Genomic DNA, 21,169 nt, shown 5'->3' on the forward strand with positions numbered 1-21,169 from the left:
AGGGTTAAAGGCCCAACAGTTGCTTGACAGAGCCAAAATTCAAAGCCTCATCCTTCAGATTGCAACCAGTGCCTCCATAATAAATCAACACATTCTCCATGTGGCTCAAAAATACTCAAACTGCATTCCAAACACTGGTGCTATTACTATTTATGCACTAGGTACTATTTAGGACTTTAGTCTTAAATTCTTTCTTTTTCCTCAACATAATTTTATGCATTAAAAAGATGTGTGTACATGCATTCAGTCATTAGTTCTCTTTTTTTCCGTGGCTCTTTAACCACAGTATTGTTTTACCCTGGCCAAGTATTCTGCAATTGGGTTCATTTCTTTATACCATTGCATGTGTGGGTTCATACATTTACTTGTCCATTTTCTGCATTTAGCAGATGCTCTTATCCAGAGCGACTTACAGAAGAGCTTCCACAGTAAACATTTCCATATCTTTTCTTAATAAGATGCTACAGAAAGGTAGTAAGTACAAGTTAGTTCTCAGCTTAAGTGCTTAGTAAAGAGGTGGGTCTTTAATCAGTTTTTAAAGACAGCGAGAGACTCAGATGTTCGGACAGACAGAGGAAGTTCGTTCCACCACTTGGGTGCAGTTACAGAGAAGATCCTTGATGCATATCTTCCTCGAGTTCTGGGTGAAGGATCAAGACGAGAAAGACTAGTGGCTCAAAGGTTGTGTGGTACAGAACGGGGTTTTATTAGTTTGCTAAGGTAGCTTGGTGCTGGTCCATTTTTGTCTTCGTAGGCAATCATCAGTGTTTTAAACTGAATGTGCACAGCTACAGAAAGCCAGTGAAGATAACACAGCAATGGGGTGATGTCGCAGCGTTAAGGTTGGTTGAAAACCAAGGTGGGCAGCTGCATTTTGAATGATTTGCAAGGGTTTAATAGTGGACATGGGAGTTGCAGTAGTCCAGCCAAGACATTACAAGTGACTGGACAAGAATCTGAGTGGCTCCCATAGACAGAAATGACCAAATCTTCTTGATGTTGTAGAGGAGGAACCAGATCTTGTCATGTTGGCTTCATGAGGAGAGAAGGACAGCTGGTTATCCAGGACAACACCAGGGTTTTGTACATTATCAGATGGCTTGATGTGAGAGTTATTGAAAGAGATGACTAGGTCATGGGTTGGAGATTGATCTCCAGGAATAAATAACAGCTCTGTTTTACTGGGATTAAGTTTTAGATGATGAGCTGACATCCATAGTGAGATATCTGCCAGACATGGTGAGATGCGAGGTGAGATTTGTGCATCTGAAGGAGGGAATGACAGAATGAGCTGAGTATCATAGGAGTGGTAAGAGAAGTCATGGAAGGAAATGACCTTACCAAGAGAGCAAGTGTAGATGGAGAATAGAAGAGGGCCAAGTACAGAGCCCTGGGGAACACCAGTTAACAGACACCTGGTAGGAACGTCATACCTGGCTCCGTCCATTACAATTGGACTATGAGGCGACTATAGCGCCATAAACTGTCACATGGAACAAAGCTATAATGTTAAGTACCTTATGTATGTGGCGACCCCTATATATGAAAGCAGCCGAAAGAGAGAAACAACAAGAAGTTTTCTTTAGTCTTTTATTCTAAATTCTTTGTTGTTTCAGTATAACAATTTTTTTTGCATTTCCCCCAATTTTCCTCCCCAATCTAGTCGTATCCAATTACCTGATTGCATTATGCTTCCTCTATATTGATCTCGTCGTGACTAACACACACCCCCTCTGACACGTGTGCAGTAGCCGACTGCATCTTTTCACCTGCACAAGCTGAGTTCATGTGTGTATCAGCTTTGTATACAAAGAGCCACACCCTGATCACATTATTCCTCGACTCCGTGCAGGCACCATCAATCAGCCAGCAGAGGTCGTAATTGCATCAGTTATGAGGGCCCTTCTGGCACCCAGCAACAGCCAATAGTTTGTGTAGGCGCCCAGCCAGCCGGATGGCAGAGCTGAGTTTCGAACCAACGAGTTCGAAATGTCAGCTCTGGTGTGCTAGCGTGTTTTTACCGCTGTGCCACCTGAGCGGCTATATTTATGTTTTGAAGTCACATATTTTAAATAGTATTGTAGAGTTTGTCAAAAAATAGTTTTGTTCTGTTTATTTCTCAGTACAGGGAAATGTGTTAAAGCTTTTGGTCATGTCAGTCATGCATACGTTAAAGTATCTCAATAAGTAGTTAAATAAAACATCTTATAAACATATAAATAGAAAGCAATACTATACATATAAATACAGTAGTAACATAATATTTATCAGTACCTCACTACAGTAGAAGTGCATTTATAATAATTGTACAAACCATTTACGACGTGTACTAGAAAACTCTACTTTTATAAACAGTAACGTTGGACCATTATGAAAACAGACACATGATTTAAATATAAAGCCACTGTTGAGCCAGAAGACGTACTTTCCTTTGGCTTGAATGGTGTGAGCTGGCTGTGGACTCGCACTGGAAGGGGACTGTAATGACACTTTGTGGGTGGAGCACGTCTGTAATAAAGCACACGACACAAAAACTTTATCATTTTGCAGACAATAACATGTTTACTAATCCCCTACCAAAATGGAAGCTAATTATACTATACACCCGACTTGTGCTTCATATGACTTATAAAATAGTGGACAAGAGTAAAATACTGCAGGTGGCGAAAAAATGCTGCTGGATTGAGAGTTTATTTGTGTGCAGCAGCATCAGTTTGGTGCTTGGCTTAACCGACATGGCCAGCTGGCGCTGCCTCTACCATGATTTTGCACATCCCGGGTCATGGTCGTTCTTAAACCATGATTTATATTGTGTCCTTAAACACAGCAAATACCAAAAACACAAAAACACCGGGACGAGTTCCCAGAAAACTACAGAATGCTGACAAAACTGGAGTGGACAGAGCAAGCCGTCATCACACCTTTAAATAGGTGTGCTCTGACAAAGAAGACAGTAAGAAGTATCATTTATAGAAAATCATCCCACCTACACCAATCAACCATAACATTACAACCACCACTTTGTTTCTACACTCGCTGTCCATTTTATCAGCTCCACTTATCATATAGAAGCACTTTGTAGTTCTACAATTACTGACTGTAGTCCATCTGTTTCTCTACATGCTTTGTTAGCCCCCTTTCATGCTGTTCTTCAATGGTCAGGACCCCCACAGGACCACCACAGAGCAGATATTTAGGTGGTGGATCATTCTCAGCACTGCAGTGACACTGACATGGTGGTGGTGTATTAGTGTGTGTTGTGCTGGTATGAGTGGATCAGACACAGCAGCGTTGCAGCGCTGGGGGCTAACAAAGCATGTAGAAAAAAAGATGCTTCGATATGGTATGTGGAGCTGATAAAATGGACAGTGAGTGTAGAAACAATGAGGTGGTTTTAATGTTATGGCTGATCGGTGTACATCCCACTCACATATCTTTATTCACCATTCACCCAGTGACATTGGGTCTTTATGACACATTCATAATCATCAGATTAAGCATACTGTTAAAGTCAGAAGTTTATATAAATTTTTTTTTTTAATTATCTATTTTTTCCCACTTTTTTCCCCCAACTTTTATCCCCATTCTAATCGTGTCCAATTACCCTGATTGTGTCCTCTATACTGATTCGACCCTTTTTGCTGCTGAGCACGCCACTCAACTGACTTGCGCCCCCTCCGGTACACAATCAGTACAGACTTGCATTTTTCACCTGCACGAGCCGAGTTCATATACCGAGAGACACTGCGCACTGAGGGTCACACCCCCCTCAATGTTATTCCTCAGCCCTGTGCAGGCGGCGTCAGTCAACCAGCAGGGGCCGCAGTTGTACCAGTTATGAGGACCTATGCGCCGACTCTACCCCTAAGCCCCTGAACAACAGCCAAATGTTGTTCATACTGCCGCCCAACCCTGTCGGAAAGGTAGAGCTGAGTTTCGATACGATGCATCTAGAAACCCAACTCTGGTGAGCTAGCGTACTTTACCGCTGGGCCACCTGAGCGGCGTTTATATACATTTATAAGAGACACGTCTGTTAGTAAATGTTTGGAATGCAAACTTTTCTGTACAAAATGTTATCTATGTTATCATTTATCTTTGTGGTATGGTCATCTAACTCCTTTTTTAGGGGTATATATAGGGGTATTTTAACTGTGCCAATTACAAAATACCATGAAACAGTGGTCTTTTTACCAAGGTCAGAAGTTCAAGGAAAAAACCCAGTCACCAGCACTTTCTAATTTATAGCAAACCTGTTTTTGGGTGGTTCTTAAATAACAATTTTCATGACTTTTCCATGCAAATATTCATGTCTATTCTTTTGTGTAGACATGAAAAATAAGAATATAAAAAAATCATGTCAAAATGTATTTCAGTATATTAACTAAAAATGAATGAGAAGCTATGTAAATTATACATAAATAAAAAATTATTTAGGCAACACATCATTTTTACAGAATAAAAACCCTGAGAACTCCATTGTGTAGTCTTAATGAACAGGAATGACTGAGAGGTAATGGTGTTCGTAAAATAAATATACAAGTAAAAGTGTGCAGTAACACTGACATGAACTTCAGAAGGCATCATTGTCATTGAGAAACATTTGGAATAAGAGATAAGAAGCCAGTCCAAAAGTTCATTTATATAACTATTTACATTTATATATCTGGCTGGTAACATGACCAGAAAAAGCTGACTTGTGCCTTCATATGACTTAGGAATAGTGAGAATTGGCCATCCATAATGATCAGAGTACCTCTGTAGCAGGGCTGGTTGGTTAGTTGGATGTTTGGTTGGTTGTTTGGTTGTTTAGTTGGATGTTTGGTTGGCTGTTTGATAAATTAGTAGTTTGTTTAGTTGTTTAGTTGTTTTGTTTGGCACAGTAAATAAGACACACTTTTGGACATGCCCATTTCAGCTCTTACTGCATTTCTTAGGGTGAAATCGAATTGAATTTTATCATTACCCCAGTAAACACAGTTATTTTTTACACCACTGTATATCGACTGTTCCCAAAGTATATTTCTCTTTATGAAATTCTTATTTCTTCATTGTTTTGTTAAAACAATCATTAGTTTCTGGTCCCAAGTTTAATGAGAGAGAAGCAATGCAGGAGGCAAAGGGATGTTATGTTGGTCAGCGGGGAGAAAAAACTGATAATGGTGTTGAAAGTTTATTTGTGTGCAGCAGCATTGGCCTTGTGCTTGTTTCTTTTAACATGGCCAGCTAGCGCCGCCTCTCCCATGTTCCAAATGTCAAACATTTTCTTACACAAGGCAAATTTTACACGTCCCGGTTCATAGTCTTTCTCAAACCATGCTTTATATTTGTCCAAATAAAGCCAGACATCCTTAAATCTGCTGCATTTTCCTGGCATTACGCACATTTACATCTAGTCGAAATATACATAAAAAATCTGCGTGTCTGACGTTACACGCAGCAGAGAACAATATAATGTTAAGTGACGTGGCTGATATGCCTGAACATGTTCAGCTATAATACATTTTCTCATATTCAGGTATTTGTGAAGCAACTTTTCCAAAACTTATCCAGGCCTGGAAATTGCTGATTTCAAATTCTATGACTGTTCATTTTCATTCCCTATATTCTTAAGTAATTTATTTTCATCGGCTGCTTAATTCTGGTCAGAGTCTTGGGGCATCACAAACTTACCTGTTCACTTACCTACTTACACTGATGAACTATAACATTAACATTAGAAACAAGGAGGTGGTTTTAATGTTATGACTGATCAGTGTATATGTTTTATTTAATGTATCTAATAAAAAAACTGCATGTTTTTTTTAAAGTTGTGAAGCAACCAGAGTACCTGAAGTTTACCAGCCATGTTAACATGTCATTCATGACCTCTGTAATCTATTTCGTGTGAGATTAAAGGTCTCTTTTTTATGTTTATGTCACATACTGTACAAAACGTGCACTCAGGTGGCACAGTGATAAATTACACTGACCCACTATCGCTGGGATCCAGGGTTCGAATCCCTAAAAGTGCTATCGGCCAGTCGAGCATCTACACACAGGTATGATTGGCTATGTCTGAGGGGGCCCTGCGACGAATGGTATTCAGTCCAGGGAGTGCTAATTGCATTACGCTCAGTGATTCTGGGGAAACCGGTCCTACCGTGACCCTGACCAGGATAAAGCAGTGGTAAAACATAAAAAGTAATAAATTCTGTACAGAACTCTTGAATTAAACTCAGTATTTTAAACAGAGGTCTTTGTAAATTATTCACATTAGAAATATTTATGTTTTCCTTAAATACTTGTTCTATATTCACAATATAAGCATCAAATAAATAGAAGCATTAAAACTAATGTATAAAAACTTTCAAATGAGACACCTTTACTGAAATAAAAAAGAGAAGATGAATTAAAGCTGTGTGGACGCTGGCCAGTGGATTTAAACTGTGCCAGTAAGACAAAGATTTTGCTTCAGAAGAGCTTAGTGAAAGCAGACAGTCGGAGCAGGCCAGTGTTTTTATGCCAGGCCGAGTAAGGACAGAGGTTCCCTGTATATTTAAAACAACAAACAAATGCTAATGCTCCAGAATCTCTGTGAACATCTTTGAAAAACAGTAATTTTGCCACGTAATTTAAAGCAGATGTTATTTTACACAGAAGCTTTTTCATAAACGTGTGAATCACACGAACACCACAGAGTCCGGCTTGTACTTCGGTGTAATGACAAACATCCTTACCGTGATGGGTCGACAATCTTATAAACAACCCCTTTGGGTGACGTTGCACTTGCCACGCCAGTAGACATGAAATAAAGTTCACCTAAACACAGAATAAACAGAGAGGTGTTAGATTTATTAGAGTATTTACTGAGAACAAGCACCAAAGGATTACGTAGAAATATATCATGTAAACACATCGGTTTCCATGTAAAAAAAAATCTTATTTGTTACAAATGGGTTTCTCAAATTCTCACTAATTATAGATTAAAAACATTGTTGCATAATGTGTTGTTTGGTTGGAGGCTGCCTGTTTGTTTGGTTTGGTTAGTGGAGTGGTTGGTTCTTTGGTTGGCTAGTGGAGTGGTTCGTTGATTAGTTGAGTGTTTGGTTGGCTAGTTAAGTGTTTGGTTAATTAAGTGGTGTTTTAGCTAGTTAGTTGAGTATTTGGTTGGTTGTTTGGTTGGTTAGTTAAGTGTTTCATTGTTTAATTGGTTAGTTGAATGTTTGTTTGGTTGGTTGAGTGTTTGGTTGATTGGTTGATTAAGTGTTTGGTTGGCTAGTTGAGTGTTTGGTTGTTTAATTGAGTGTTTGGTTGGTTAGTTGAGTATTTGGTTGATTGGTTGATTAATTGAGTGGTGTTTTAGTTGGTTACTTGAGTGTTTGTTTGGTTGGTTAATTGAGTAGTGTTTTAGTTGGTTACTTTAGTGTTTTTTGGTTGTTTGGTTGGTTAATTGACTGGTGTTTTAGTTGGTTAGTTGAGTGTTTGGTTGGTTGTTTGGATTATTAAGTGAGTGGTGTTTAGCTGGTTAGTTGAGTATTTGGTTGGTTGGTTGTTTGGGTTGTTTAGTTGTTTAATTGGTAAGTTGAATGATTGCTTGTTTGGTTGGTTAGTTGAGTGTTTGGTTGGTTGTTTGGTTGGTTAGTTGTTTGTTTACTTACTTGTTTTGTTTTTTTTATTTGGTTTGTTGGCACACTAATAAGAGACACTGCTAGTTTTTTTGGACTTTTTAGCTCTTACTACATTTCTTTTGGTTAAATAAGGTTGAATTTTATCACTCCCCCAGTAACCACAGTTATTTTGTACACCACTGTATGTATATCAACAGTTCCCTAAGTATATTTCTCCTTATAAATTGTGAAAACAATCATTTGTTGGCTAGTAATCATTTACAAACTACAAAATAAGTCTTTAAAAACTGCCCACATTTGGGAATGACCAAAACTAAGATTTGCTTTTAAAACTAACCTGTGTCTTGTCACCTATAAAAAATAACAGCAGTTTATTGAAAACACCCACGAGAGAACCAAACAGTTCCAGAAACATTAACTTTAAGCACCTGTTAAAGTTCAAGTTGTTGGCTTTCTCCTGTTATGTGCTCCATTTCTCTGTATGTAAAAGTTCACAGACCATAGAGGCTGGTTTTAGAAGGAAAGTCTGTGATCATAGCCAGTGCTCATTCTAAAATTTATGTCAAAGTATTAAAAACATTTTCCAGATGTGTTCTCTCATTATGAGATCATGTCTGGTAGCTCAGGACAGTTAGCATAGCAGTAGCACACGAGCACATGCTGAAGAAGAATAATCATGTTTGGCTTTTTCATAACTGTGAAATAACTGTGTAATGACCAGAGCTTAAAATTACATTATTTACAATTTATTAGGGCAGTTGTAGCCTAGTGGTTAAGGAGCTGGATTAGTAATCGAAAGGTCACCGGTTCAAGCCCCACCACTGCCAGGTTGCCACTGTTGGGCCCTTAAGCAAGGCCCTTAACCCTCAATTGCTTAGATTGTATACAGTCACAGTACTGTAAGTCGCTTTGGATAAAAAGCGTCCGCCAAATGCCAAAAATGTAAATGTAAATATTAAAAAACTAAAGAAAATACGACCAATTTCATCGTTGTGTCTGTATTGTACAGAAGATGATTCAGTTTACTTTGCCTTATTCTCATACTGTCATTTTTAATACATTTTAAATGCAGTCTGTTTGTTTGGTTAACTGAGTGGTGTTTTAGTTGGTTAGTTGAGTGTTTGGTTGGTTAATTAAGTAGTGTTTTAGTTGGTTAGTTGAGTGTTTGGTTGGTTGTTAGGTTGGTTAATTGAGTGGTGTTTTAGTTGGTTAGTTGAGTGTTTGGTTTAGTTGGTTTATTGAGTGGTGTTTTAGCTGGTTAGTTGAATATTTGGTTTTCAAATACTTTTGAAAACAATTTCATCAACAATTTCATCGTTGTGTCTGTATTGTACTGAAGATGATTCAGTTTACTTTGCCTTATTCTCATACTGTCATTTTTAATGCATTTTCTTCTCACATCAAGTTAGCTGATCATATTTCACCTCTACTGCTGCAGAACAAGCCCCATCTGATAAGTGTGCAGTGGCTGGCCACTTCTTTTCACCTGCACAAGGCAAGTTCATATGGGGATTGGAGTTACGCACTGATCCCCATTATCCCCCATCTTTATGCAAATGGCATCAATCAGCCATCAGAGGTCGTAACTGCAGCAGTTATGAGGAATCCTTACAGCACTCCCACCCTCAGAGTAGCCAATCATTGACCCTATGAGCGCCCAGGTTGCTGTTAACAGAGCTGAGATTCTAACCTGCAAGCTTGAGATGTCAGCACTAATGGGACAGCTATGTCACCAAAGCACCCACATACTATAATTTAATCAAAGTTCTAGTATACACATCCACATGTGAATGTTTCTCTTTAACAGCTTGAAGATCATGTAGAGCTTTTTTAAAATTTGTACCTGCTTCATCTTCCCCAAATGAAATGATGTACTGGTAGTAATTGTTGATGAGGCCTGGAAATGTACAGGTCTGGCCCATGCCCATACAGATCTCATTGTAGTCCCATCTGCCCGTATTTCTGTTCTCCTTTAGGCTCATCAGGCGCCTGCACAAAACACAGTTTTGGTGTTTATAAATGACCAATTGACCAAATGATTATAATTGACAAGCATGGAAGAACAAGAGTCCACAAGTCCATTCATGTGAGTAAAAGTACAACAAATCGGGTAAACTTCAGTAAAACTAGTCCGTTCAGTAAAACTGCAACCGTTATTTAGCTGTATGGAGCTTTATAGAGCTGTATAGACTTGTCCATTGTGGCCCAGATTTACAGATGCTGTTTCACAGTTGCAGCTCTATTTTATGGACACAGAGAAGTAATAAGCTGTAGTAAATCATAATTACTAAGAAATGAGGACATCATGGCACAAAGTTAAAAGACACTATAGACCTTTCTACACCAATAGATCCCTTATGTATACTATTAATTCAGCAAATTTGACCATACACTGATCAGCCATAACATTAAAACCACCTATAGGGAAGACCTACACCTGTACCAGCATGACTCCAGCAAGTTCTATACAGAAAGTACCTAAATAAGTTATCACTTACCCACTCATGAAGTCTCCAAATATGTACATTCCATTTAAATTGGGGTATTCACAGCCCCGGTAGATGTATCCTCCTGTCACTGATTTCCCGATTTTATGAGGATATGCATAAATTGGAAGAACATCATCTGAAGAATACAAACAGGAAATGGCATTACAGTGACTTCCTTTAATACTGACCAAGAATAAAGTCTTTGTAGTGTACGACTGTGCCCACCTAAAGAGCTGTTGGCGCACAGTTTCTTGTCATAACAGGAGAAACCCTCTTTAGCTCTCCAGCCGTAGTTCTTGCCTTTCTCCACCAGATCGATCTCTTCATATTTATTCTGGCCCACGTCCCCACAGAAAATGCGTCCTTTCCCTTCTTTGGTTTTTTGGTCCCCTCTGTCCACAGAGCATCTCCACATGTTCCTTACACCGTACGCGAACACTTCAGGCCGAGCGTTACGCTCGTGCACAAACGGGTTGTCGGGAGGTATTTTGTAAAGCGGCCCCTTGTCGTTGTTGTCCACGTCTATGCGGAGCACCTTCCCCAAAAGAGCAGACCTGGATATAAAAGTCACAGACAGAAGATGGTCATGTGAACAACACGTGATTAATAATCTGTCTGTCTAGGTCATGTTAATATTACATTGTTTACTAAAAGTTTTTACCTTACATAGGTTACAAACTGCACTATATAGCCACAAGTATGTGGACACCTCATTTAATTAATGAGTGTAAAGATTGCTAACTAGCGTATAAAATCAATTACAAAGAATTGACTGAGGGTGGCACAGTGGGTAGTGCGGTCATCTTGCAGCATGAAGGGCCTGGCTTCGATTCCCGGGCCAGGGTTCTTTTTTTGTCGAGTCTGAACGTCCTTCCTGTGTCCATGTGGGTTTCCTCCAGATGCTCTGGTTTCCTCCCACACGTCCAAAGTGTGTGTGTCTGTGATGGACTAGTGACCTGTCCAATTGGTTCTTTTTGGTCAATGAATCAGACCCACAGCAACCAGAATAAAGCAGTGGTAAAACAGACAGTGAATTTACATTTTCGGCATTTAGCAGACGCTTTTATCCAAAGTGACTTACAGTCTGAGCAATTAAGGGTTAAGGGCCTTGCTCAAGGGCCCAACAGTGGCAACCTGGCAGTGGTGGGGTTTGAACCAGGAACCTTCTGCTCACTAGTCCAGTACCTTAACCGCTAGGCTACAACTACAACTGAATGAATATTAAACTGGGGCTCTGTACAGAAAGCAAGACCCATACAGATGTGGATTGACAAGTTTGGTGTGGTGGAACTTTGGTGGCCTGCACAGAGCTCTTATCTCAACCCGACTGTACACCTTTCAGATGATGTGGAATATACAATGTGAGGTCTTCAGGTTGTGACAGTCGCAAAGTGGCTGAGCGTTGGGTTTAAGCTTTAAATTAAAGCGCATGGTTTTAGAATGGGATACTCAACAAGCTTTTGGTTGGGTGTCCGCATACTTACATTAGACATGGCGCCCAAAGTTTAAAGGTCTAATTTTATGTTTATTGTGATGATAATAAAGTATTAATATTATACACTATATGGACAAAAATATTGGGACATTATTAAATTCATGTTTTTCAGCCACAACAATTGCTACCAGGTGTAATAAATCAAATATATAAATGAAATTATATGCATTATATAAACTTTGTAACAACAGTTTAAGGAAGGCTCTTTTCTGTTCCAGCATCTGTGCCCCTGTTCACAAAGCAAGCTCTATGAAGACATGAAGAAGAGCTCGATTCAAAGAAACTCCAGTGATCTGCACTGAGCCCTGTCTTCAGCACCACTGACCTGCTTTGGAATGAACTAGAACATTAACTGAGGCTTTCTTGACCAACATCAGTGCCCAGCCATACTAATGCTCTTTTGACTGAATGGGCACAAATTCCCACAGAAATTCCCAAGTCAAAGTCTTGTGAGAAGCCTTAATGGGATATCCAATAAGCTATGGTCTCCAATGGCTATGGGCTCCAATAATATGGTCATGCGTTCAAATACTTTAATACTGTAATACAACTATTATTATGAGTGACTTCACACTTACTTGTTTTGTGCATTTCCATATTTTCCAAATGGGTCTCCAGCCATGCCACCATCACCAGTGAAGATGTACAAGTACCCATCATCAGCAAAGAGAAGCTGACCTCCATTGTGATTAGAGGCAGGTTCATCAATCTCTAAAATAACCCTGCAATAACAATGGATGATGAACATAAAACAAGCTTCTCCTGATTACACCAGAGGTTCTTAATTACAGTTCTGAAAAATGAATACAAGTTGAATTAGGTGTGTTGGGAGTGGAGAAGACTTTGGGACAGTATGCACTTAGTCTTCCTTTAGTGGGAGAAACATGTTAATTTGCACTAGAAGTATTAATACACAATCAATTATTACTTAGAACGTGTAGATATGCTTAGGTCATGATTGCCAGTATTGATATTTCAATATTCCAAGATTTGTTTGTTTGTTTATTAGGATTTTAACGTCATGTTTTACTCTTTGGTTACATTCATGACAGGGACGGTTGTTACTCATTACACAAGATTCCTCAGTTCACAAGATTAATATCAAACACAGTCATGGACAATTTAGAATCTCCAGTTCACCTTACTTGCACGTCTTTGGACTGTGGGAGGAAACCGGACACGGGGAGAACATGCAAACTCCACACAGGAAGGACCCGGACCGCCCCACCTGGGGATTGAACCCAGGACCTTCTTACTGTGAGGTGACATTGCTACCCACTTGGCCACCGTGCCGCCCCAATATTCCAAGAATACTGCTAAAATGGAATGAAAAAGTGGCATACATCAGCGTTTCCCAACCTTTTTTGCACCACGGACCGGTTTCATATAAGATATAATTACACGGACCGGTGGGGAAGGGAGGATTTAATTACACTGCTCACAAACTATGTAAAATGAGCTTTTTTCACTGCAACGAGACGCTGCTCCCACCTAGGGGTGACAATAAGACAATAACACCTGAAATAGAAGCAGTGAAAACTGCTTTTCTAGCAATCTCTAATTATACATTCCTTTCTGTGCAGCCCGGTAATAAATGACTGGCCCGGTGGTTGGGGACCACTGGCATACGTGACAAGATTGTTTGTTTGTTTTATTAAAATTTTAACGTCATGTTTTACACTTTGGTTACATTCATGACAGGAACGGTAGTTACTCATTACACAAGATTCATCAGTTCACAAGTTATATCAAACACAGCCTTGGACAATTTAGTGTAGTGGACAATTCACCTCACTTGCACGTCTTTGGACTGTGGGAGGAAACCGGAGCACCCGAAGGAAACCCACGCGGACACGGGGAGAACATGCAAACTCCACACAGAAAGGACCCGGACCGCCCCAACTGGGGATCAAATCCAGGACCTTCTTGCTGTGAGGCCACAGTGCTACCCACATGTGACAAAAAGTGCATCAATTACATTGTATGACATCCAAAACCAGTTCTAGCTGGTGTAGTCCCTGTGTTCTAGCTAAGAATGTTCTGAATTTTCTGTCCTACAAGGTCACTGATTGGAATATAAAGGGTGATTATTTTCTTTCCTTCTTATCTCACTCTCCGAGTTGCTATGTGAGACTTTGTCACTGCAATCCTTCTCTGCAGACAAGATTAAAACTCTTTTCTATATATAATCCAGTCTTTAAGGTATTGTATTCAGGGTTTTTCCACCACACTTTTAAAAAACCAAACAGCTCAAGCTCAGATAAAACATTTAATCCAACATTTTGGTGAATGAATTAACTAAAGATCTTACCTTTCTGAATTATGGTCAACAACGTTCATATCAGCAGCAGAAATGTGGAACTCGCTGATCCGGATCCTCTCGTCAATGCCCACCTCTACAGAGTAATACACATACAGCTTTCCGTTGTGCTTGAAATTGGGATGAAATGCGAGACCCAGGAACCCCCTCTCATCACCCTCCCACGGAGAGGTCAGCACGGACTCCGAAATGTTAAGAAATGGCTTTTTCAGCCTTGACCTGTCTGGAAGATACACCCAAACTACACCGACCTGCTCGGCGATAAAAAACCTGTGGGTGCCATCGTTAGCATGGACCATGGCTAAGGGATTTCTGAGTCCATTAGCGACCTCCTCCAAACACATCTGGAGACACCCGTCCCTATCCGTGGTCACGCGACCCAGGTTTATATTTAAGTGCTCGCTGCTTAGGATGCGAGGGAAACAGTAGTCTGGATCATCAAGTTCCAGGTACTGACAGAGCTTGGTGCGATTGTGTTCCAGTTTTGTCAGGTGTGGGTCGTCAGACATCAGCGGGATGATTGATCTGCATTTAGAGTAGAGGATGGAGCAGTAGTCTGGACAGAGTCCAGGAATGGATCTCAGGGGCGTTCTTGGGTCTTCAGCATCAAAAAGGTGAGCAGCATATGGTGAGCATTCCTGATGGAAGAAATATGAAGAGTAAGAAGGAATTTTGGCTGTGTTTTGGCAAGCTCCAACACATTTGCTCAGCAGGTTTTATACACACTACAAGTCTTAAAGACAAGTCTCCATTTCTGCAGTGTATGATTACCGTAAACAATCATTTGAATACACTTAATCTGTTAATCTGTTAAAACATTAATAAAACAATTGGTAATTTATGTTAGGCATTTGACTGGTTCCAGTGCTATCTCGTAAACTGGCAACAATTTATTTGTATTGGTGCTCATAAGTCATCTACTCCCATTTTACTCAGGGCGTGCCCCAAGGTTCTGTCCTTAGATCCATCTTATTCACACTATACACTGATTAGCCATAACATTAAAACCACCTCTTTGTTTCTACACTCAATGTCCATTTTATCAGCTCCACTTACCATATAGAAGCACTTTGTAGCTCTACAGTTACTGACTGTAGTCCATCTGTTTCTCTACATGCTTTGTTAGCCCCCTTTCATGCTGTTCTTCAATGGTCAGGACTCTCCCAGGACCACTACAGAGCAGGTATTATTTAGGTGGTGGATCATTCTCAGCACTGCAGTGACACTGACATGATGGTGGTGTGTTAGTGTGTGTTGTACTGGTATGAGTGGATTAGACATAGCAGCGCTGCTGGAGTTTTTAAACATCTCACTTCCTGAGAAAAGCTGTTTTAGTCTCTCTAAAATCCAAAATGTGCCTCAACCTCAAGCATATATGCCTTTAAACATACGCACGTCACTAGTGCCATGGGCATAGTGTTGCTCCTCTACATCATGACAATTGTTGGCTTTGGGCACCTTTCACTGAAAACAGTCTGAATCATCCGTTTCGTCTTTGGTACTCGATGTCCGTTTTTCATAAAAACAAGCTGATCTGTGGACTGTTCTGACCACAGCACGTTTCCACTGTCTTTTGGCCCATATGAGATAAGCTCAGGCCAAGAAAACTCAACAGCATTTCTGCACAAAATTGATGTATGGCTTTCTCTTTGCATTACAGAAATTCAGATTCCATTTTTTGATGCAGCAGCAGATGGTGTTAAGTAATTCTTTTCTGAAGTACTAAAGCCTTGCATTATGAAAAGTTATTTCTGAACTGACTGACGATTCAAAGTTTGTCACAAAGTGTTGAGCCACGACCCATCATTGCTAGTAAAGACTGAGCCTTCGGTGGATCCTCCTTTTATACCCAATCAGGATTCCCTACTTTTTTATTTACCTACTTATTGTGGAATTTACCTACTTATTGTGGAACGTTTAAACTTGTAACTTGTATATTCTATGAACTTTTCACCATTATTTTGCCCCAAACTTTAATTTATATACATTTTTATAATCAAGTTGGACAGCGAAACATTGTCAGTTAAATAAAGGTTCAAGAAAATTAACAAATCACGGATTCTTGTTTTAATTATATTTTACACAATGCCCAACATTTACAGAAATAGGGCTTGTATGATTAACTTGTTTTTTTATGATCCATTATGGTAATTATGATTATTGCATATTAAACCATGATATTGCAGTGGTTTTACTATAATATCTTATTTTAAAAGTATTTATTAGAGACTTAACTAGGATACAAATGAATTTCCACAATTTAGGTTTTCCCAAAGAATGATGAGTTTCCACTGTGAGTCTGGTTTCTCCTATGGTTTCTTCTTTATGCCATCTCAGGAATTGTACTTGCCGTTGTTCCCTTTGGTTGCTCAGTTGTGGTCCAGACAGGAATTCTGGGAAGCTATTTTGTAAAAGTTAAAAGCATTCTACAAATAAAACTAAATTAAACTAAATACCATTGTAATTTTCTTTGGTAGCTGTGTGTGTCACACATTTAACTGCAATGCCAACACTGTTTTACTGTGGTATTTAACTGTCTTTCTGATTATTGCATATTTTACCATTATACTATATGTACAGTAGGGTAATAAGAAATATAATACCAATACTGTGTGTTCTATTGATACTGAATTTACTGCCTTCTTGTTTGGAGTTCCACAGACCCCAGTGTTTTATGGGTTAAATTATATTGATTCCAAATGTAACCACTGGTAAACTAAACCACTTGGTACACTAAAATTAGGTGTAATTTTAAGTTCTCTTTAATTCTTTTTTTAAACAAACAGCTTTCAAATGTGATGAAAGTGAATAAGTTACCCAGATTTATTATTAGTGCTTACAGTGGTATATCAAATACTTACTTAAACATATAATCATTTTTATTTCTTATATTCATTAGTAAAACTCATTTACAGATTAAGAAATCTACATTATTAAGTTATTATTAAGTTATGTTTGGGGTAGCTTTGACTCCAAAGAGTTCTTTTTTTTATAGAATATTTGTCATTTATACATTTACAGACGTACAGTACAACGAATTTCTTTCTTGGCGTATTACAGCTTGTTTGGAAGCTGTGGTCAGAGCACAGCGTCAGCCATTGTATGGCGCCCCTGGAGCAGAGAAGGTTAAGGGCCTTGCTCGAGGGCCCAACAGTGGCTGCATGGCAGAGCTGGGATTTGAACTCTTAACCTTTCAATTGATAGGCCAAAGCCCTATCCACAAGACTACCACTGTCCCAGTTCAAGAAAATAATACATTTTAATAGACTTCTAATTAGTCAAAATGCTTGTCCAACTGGTAAACCAACAATGTACAAATTTACAATATATAGCAACCCTCTTCAATCTTACAATATATACATATATCAATCTATATGTTCTGTATTAGGTCCCTGAGACCCCAGAGCCTCTTTAATCATGTATTGTAGCTGGGGCCTCTAAGACCCCAAACAAAAGTGTATAAATCCAAAAGGTGTTTGAAATACATCAATGTAAACATATTGTTTATTTGCAGTTTCCATAAAATTAGTCTTGAAGTTTTAAAGTATCAAGCTGACTGAAAATGGCTGAGGATATTTTTAGTGAGCTGTTAAAGAAGCTCCGGGTTTCATAAAGCCCAAACAGAACATAAGAGTTATTAGGAGTGTCAGTGCCATTTTGTGCTAATTATGTCATGTTCCCTATATTTAGATCTTCCAACTGATTTTAATATAAGATAAAGCTGTGCCACCCTTGGCAGTAACAACTGTAACCAAATGTTTTTATAGCTTGTGATGAGTTTTTTGTTCCACTTTTTTAGCTGAATTGTTTTCATTCGGTTCCCTTGGATAGTTTTTAAGCATGAGCTGTATCAGGACCATGTCTTCCAAAAAGCTCCACTTCAGTCCACAAAATATTATCCAAAAGGTTTTGGAGGTCATCTAGATGTTGGGCAAATCTGAGACAAGCTTTTGTGTTCTTTTTGGTCAGCAGCGGTTTCGCCCTGCAACTCTCCCATGGCTGCCATTTTTGCACAATGCCTCACTTGATGTTAAATCATGTAACTTAACTGAGGCAAATGAGGCCTGGAGTTCTTTAGATGTCCATCTGGGTTTCTATGATTTTTTGTGACCTCTCATATGAGTTGTAAATGTGTTGTTTGTGTAATTTTGGTAGGCTGACCACTCTTGAAAAGGTTTTCCACAGTTCCAAGTTTTCTTCATTTGTGGATATTGGATAATGTGATGTGTTCATTCTCTTTTTTGATCTAATCATTAGAAAAGGTAATGGAACACAGTGCTAAACACATCAGCTCAGTCTTTAAAGCTGTTTTCCTGCTTTATACTGAGTTTATTCAGCAGTTGTTTAAAACTCACTATAATTGTAGCTGAATGATATTGCAAGGGGACATTAATTTAAGCTTTTTAGAGATCAAATAAGCGCCCGTCAAGTTTTATCACAGCAAGGTGTAGTAGTACAGTGGTACCTCGAAACTCAATGTCAATTGGTTCTGGGAGTGGCATTGAGTTTAAAAGGCGTTGTTAAGGTATTTTTTCCCATAAGGATGTTTGGGAAACCTGTTAATGTGTTCCATGGTCCTGTGGAACTGCATATAATTTAGGTTGATGTAAAATAATGTGGTTGTTTTTGACACTTATACACTGAAAATAACACAAATATAATATAAAAACACTGAAATACAATTGATAACAGTTAAAAATCAATATAAAACACAATAAACCTGCTCTTTATCTTTACTTCTTTATTGTTTCTTTATGATTCTTAATCGTGGAGATGCTTGATCTTGGAATACTGTATTCCTTAGCGAGCTCAGTAATTCACATGAGAAGTGACAAAACAGCTTTTGCGCTGCTGTGCCGTTATTTTCTCTGGAATGTGGCGCTGCACAAAGCTTAACGTGACTTATTGTACCAAAACGAGTAATGATTTTCATTAGTGGAGAGAACTTATGAGCAGTAATAATTAAGAAAAGTTTAGTGTTTCTATGTTGTTCTTTTAACACATAAGTCACATCAAGTTCTATTTTTTGTTAAGCGTTTTAGACTGCCTCAGAAAAGCTAATTCTTACAATTTCTCAGAACCTCGAGCTGTAACACAAGTTACAGAGTGAAACAGGAGAATAATCCAGATAAACACAGATACATGTGGACGCTTTCGGAGTGGATCTGATGGTTATTCCACACAAATGCAGATTCGTCTCATATTCACACTTTGATGCCGTTTTACTGCGCCGCTCGAGCTGAGCACTGAACAGAGCCGCAGTTCACTGTTAAATTCTAAATTAAATGAATAATTAAAAAAAAAAAGCTGAACATGTTGAGTTTAAGGTAAACGTTGAGTTTAAGGGTACAAATTTCTCGACAAAGGATGCTGAGTTTCAAAGATTTTGAGTTTAGGGGACGTTGAGTTACAAGGTACCACTGGAGTAACAGCCAGTAGCAATGAAATTGTTGATTTTATGATATAATATTGTTCATTTATTTGTGAAGGAATGCAACACATTTGTGAGGGAACTTAATGTCATTATCTTTTCTTTTTTCTTTCATAAAAATGTCCTAAAAATACTGGAATGTGATCTTATTTATGCATTATTCATGGCTTGGCTGTTCAGTTACAATCACTGTAACAGCATCAGCCCAATTAGACAATGGCTGAAGCTCTGTGATTGGTTTGATGCCCAGTCCAGGGTATTATTGCCCTGTGCTTAGTGTTTGTTTATTGAATCAGACCATCCGCGACCCTGGCCAAAATATATGACTTCAGCATGGTCTTACTATGGTGATTTATAGTAACACTTATGTTAGTAATAGTAAAGAATAGCAGGTATAAAATACTATAGAAATGATGACGTAATCATTGTTTGCATCCCATAGTCTTGGGTTTGTTGTTGATGTGTGTATGTTTACAGACCTGGCAGAGAAGGTCCTGCACATAGCTGGCACAGGTGGCATATCCATAATAATCGAAGTTGTCCATGATGCGGTAGAACTTGGTCAGGAGCTGCTGGTCTCTGCTGAAGTCGCAGCAGCCGAAGTGTTTGTACATGGCGCAGAACTGCAGCTCCTGTCGCGGCTGAAACGGAGGTTTAAAGTCCAGACACTGCGGGTGTGAGAGAACAGCAGCGATCCATAATCCCCATAAATACAGAACAATAACCTGAGCTCGGTACAGCGGAGGGAGAAGAGAGCAGCACATGGTGTTCAGTCTGATCTCACTATCAGATTCATACAGGAAGAAGAAGGGAGATGGTTATGTAAGCTCCCACAGCGCTTCTGTCCTCATTGCACTTTGAACAGCCTGAATCAGCAAAATGTGGGATTTATTCCCCACTAAATCAGTGTCAACAACGTGGAGCTGGACACCAAGCTGGACATTAAACTGGACACGTCTCCGGTGTTTTATTAAACATTTGATTTTATTCGCTAGTTCGAAACTCAAACAGTTCAATACAAACGCTATTCAGCACAGACACAGTTTAATACAAACACTGTTCAATACATATCAAACACTTCAATACAAACACTTCAATACATATTCAGTACAAACACAGTTTAATACAAACACTGTTCAGCACAGACACAGTTTAATACAAACACTTTTCAATACACAGTTTAATACAAACACTTAAATACAGTACAAACACTATTCAGCACAGCCACACTTAAATACATATCAATACAAACACTGTTCAATACATATTCAATACAAACACTTCAATACATATTCAATACAAACACTTAAATACAAACACTGTTCAGCACAGACACGGTTTAATACAAACACTTCAAATACATATGCAATACAAACACTATTTAATACATATTCAATACAAACACTATTAAGCACAGACACAGTTTAATACAAACACTGTTCAATACATATCAATACAAACACTGTTCAATACACAGTTTAATACAAACACTGTTCAATACATATTCAATACAAACACTATTTAATACATATTTGATATGAACACTATTCAATACAAACACAGTTTAATACAAACACAGTTTAATACAAACACTTCAATACAAACACTGTTCAGCACAGACACGGTTTAATACAAACACTTCAATACATATTCAATACAAACACTTCAATACAAACACTGTTCAGCACAGACACGGTTTAATACAAACACTTCAATACATATTCAATACAAACACTAATACATATTCAATACAAACACTATTTAATACATATTCAATACAAACACTTCAATACAAACACTGTTCAGCACAGACACGGTTTAATA

The 21,169-nt window shown here is 38.7% G+C and overlaps 1 protein-coding gene across 1 annotated transcript; it reads right to left on the reverse strand.

Annotated features, from left to right (window-relative positions):
* Window positions 1-1,576: 1,576 nt before the first annotated feature.
* hhipl1 (HHIP-like 1) lies at window positions 1,577-20,041 on the reverse strand. The gene is made up of 8 exons (XM_063007238.1): window positions 19,825-20,041; window positions 13,906-14,552; window positions 12,173-12,316; window positions 10,325-10,653; window positions 10,109-10,235; window positions 9,454-9,599; window positions 6,720-6,801; window positions 1,577-2,508 (listed from the first exon to the last, which is right to left on the reverse strand). The coding sequence occupies exons 1-8, from the start codon at window positions 19,957-19,959 to the stop codon at window positions 2,346-2,348; spliced, it is 1,773 nt and encodes a 590-aa protein (XP_062863308.1). The 5' UTR covers window positions 19,960-20,041; the 3' UTR covers window positions 1,577-2,345.
* Window positions 20,042-21,169: the final 1,128 nt, after the last annotated feature.

The sequence above is a fragment of the Trichomycterus rosablanca genome, chromosome 13 (genome assembly GCF_030014385.1).
Source record: "Trichomycterus rosablanca isolate fTriRos1 chromosome 13, fTriRos1.hap1, whole genome shotgun sequence".
Classification (NCBI taxonomy): domain Eukaryota; kingdom Metazoa; phylum Chordata; class Actinopteri; order Siluriformes; family Trichomycteridae; genus Trichomycterus; species Trichomycterus rosablanca.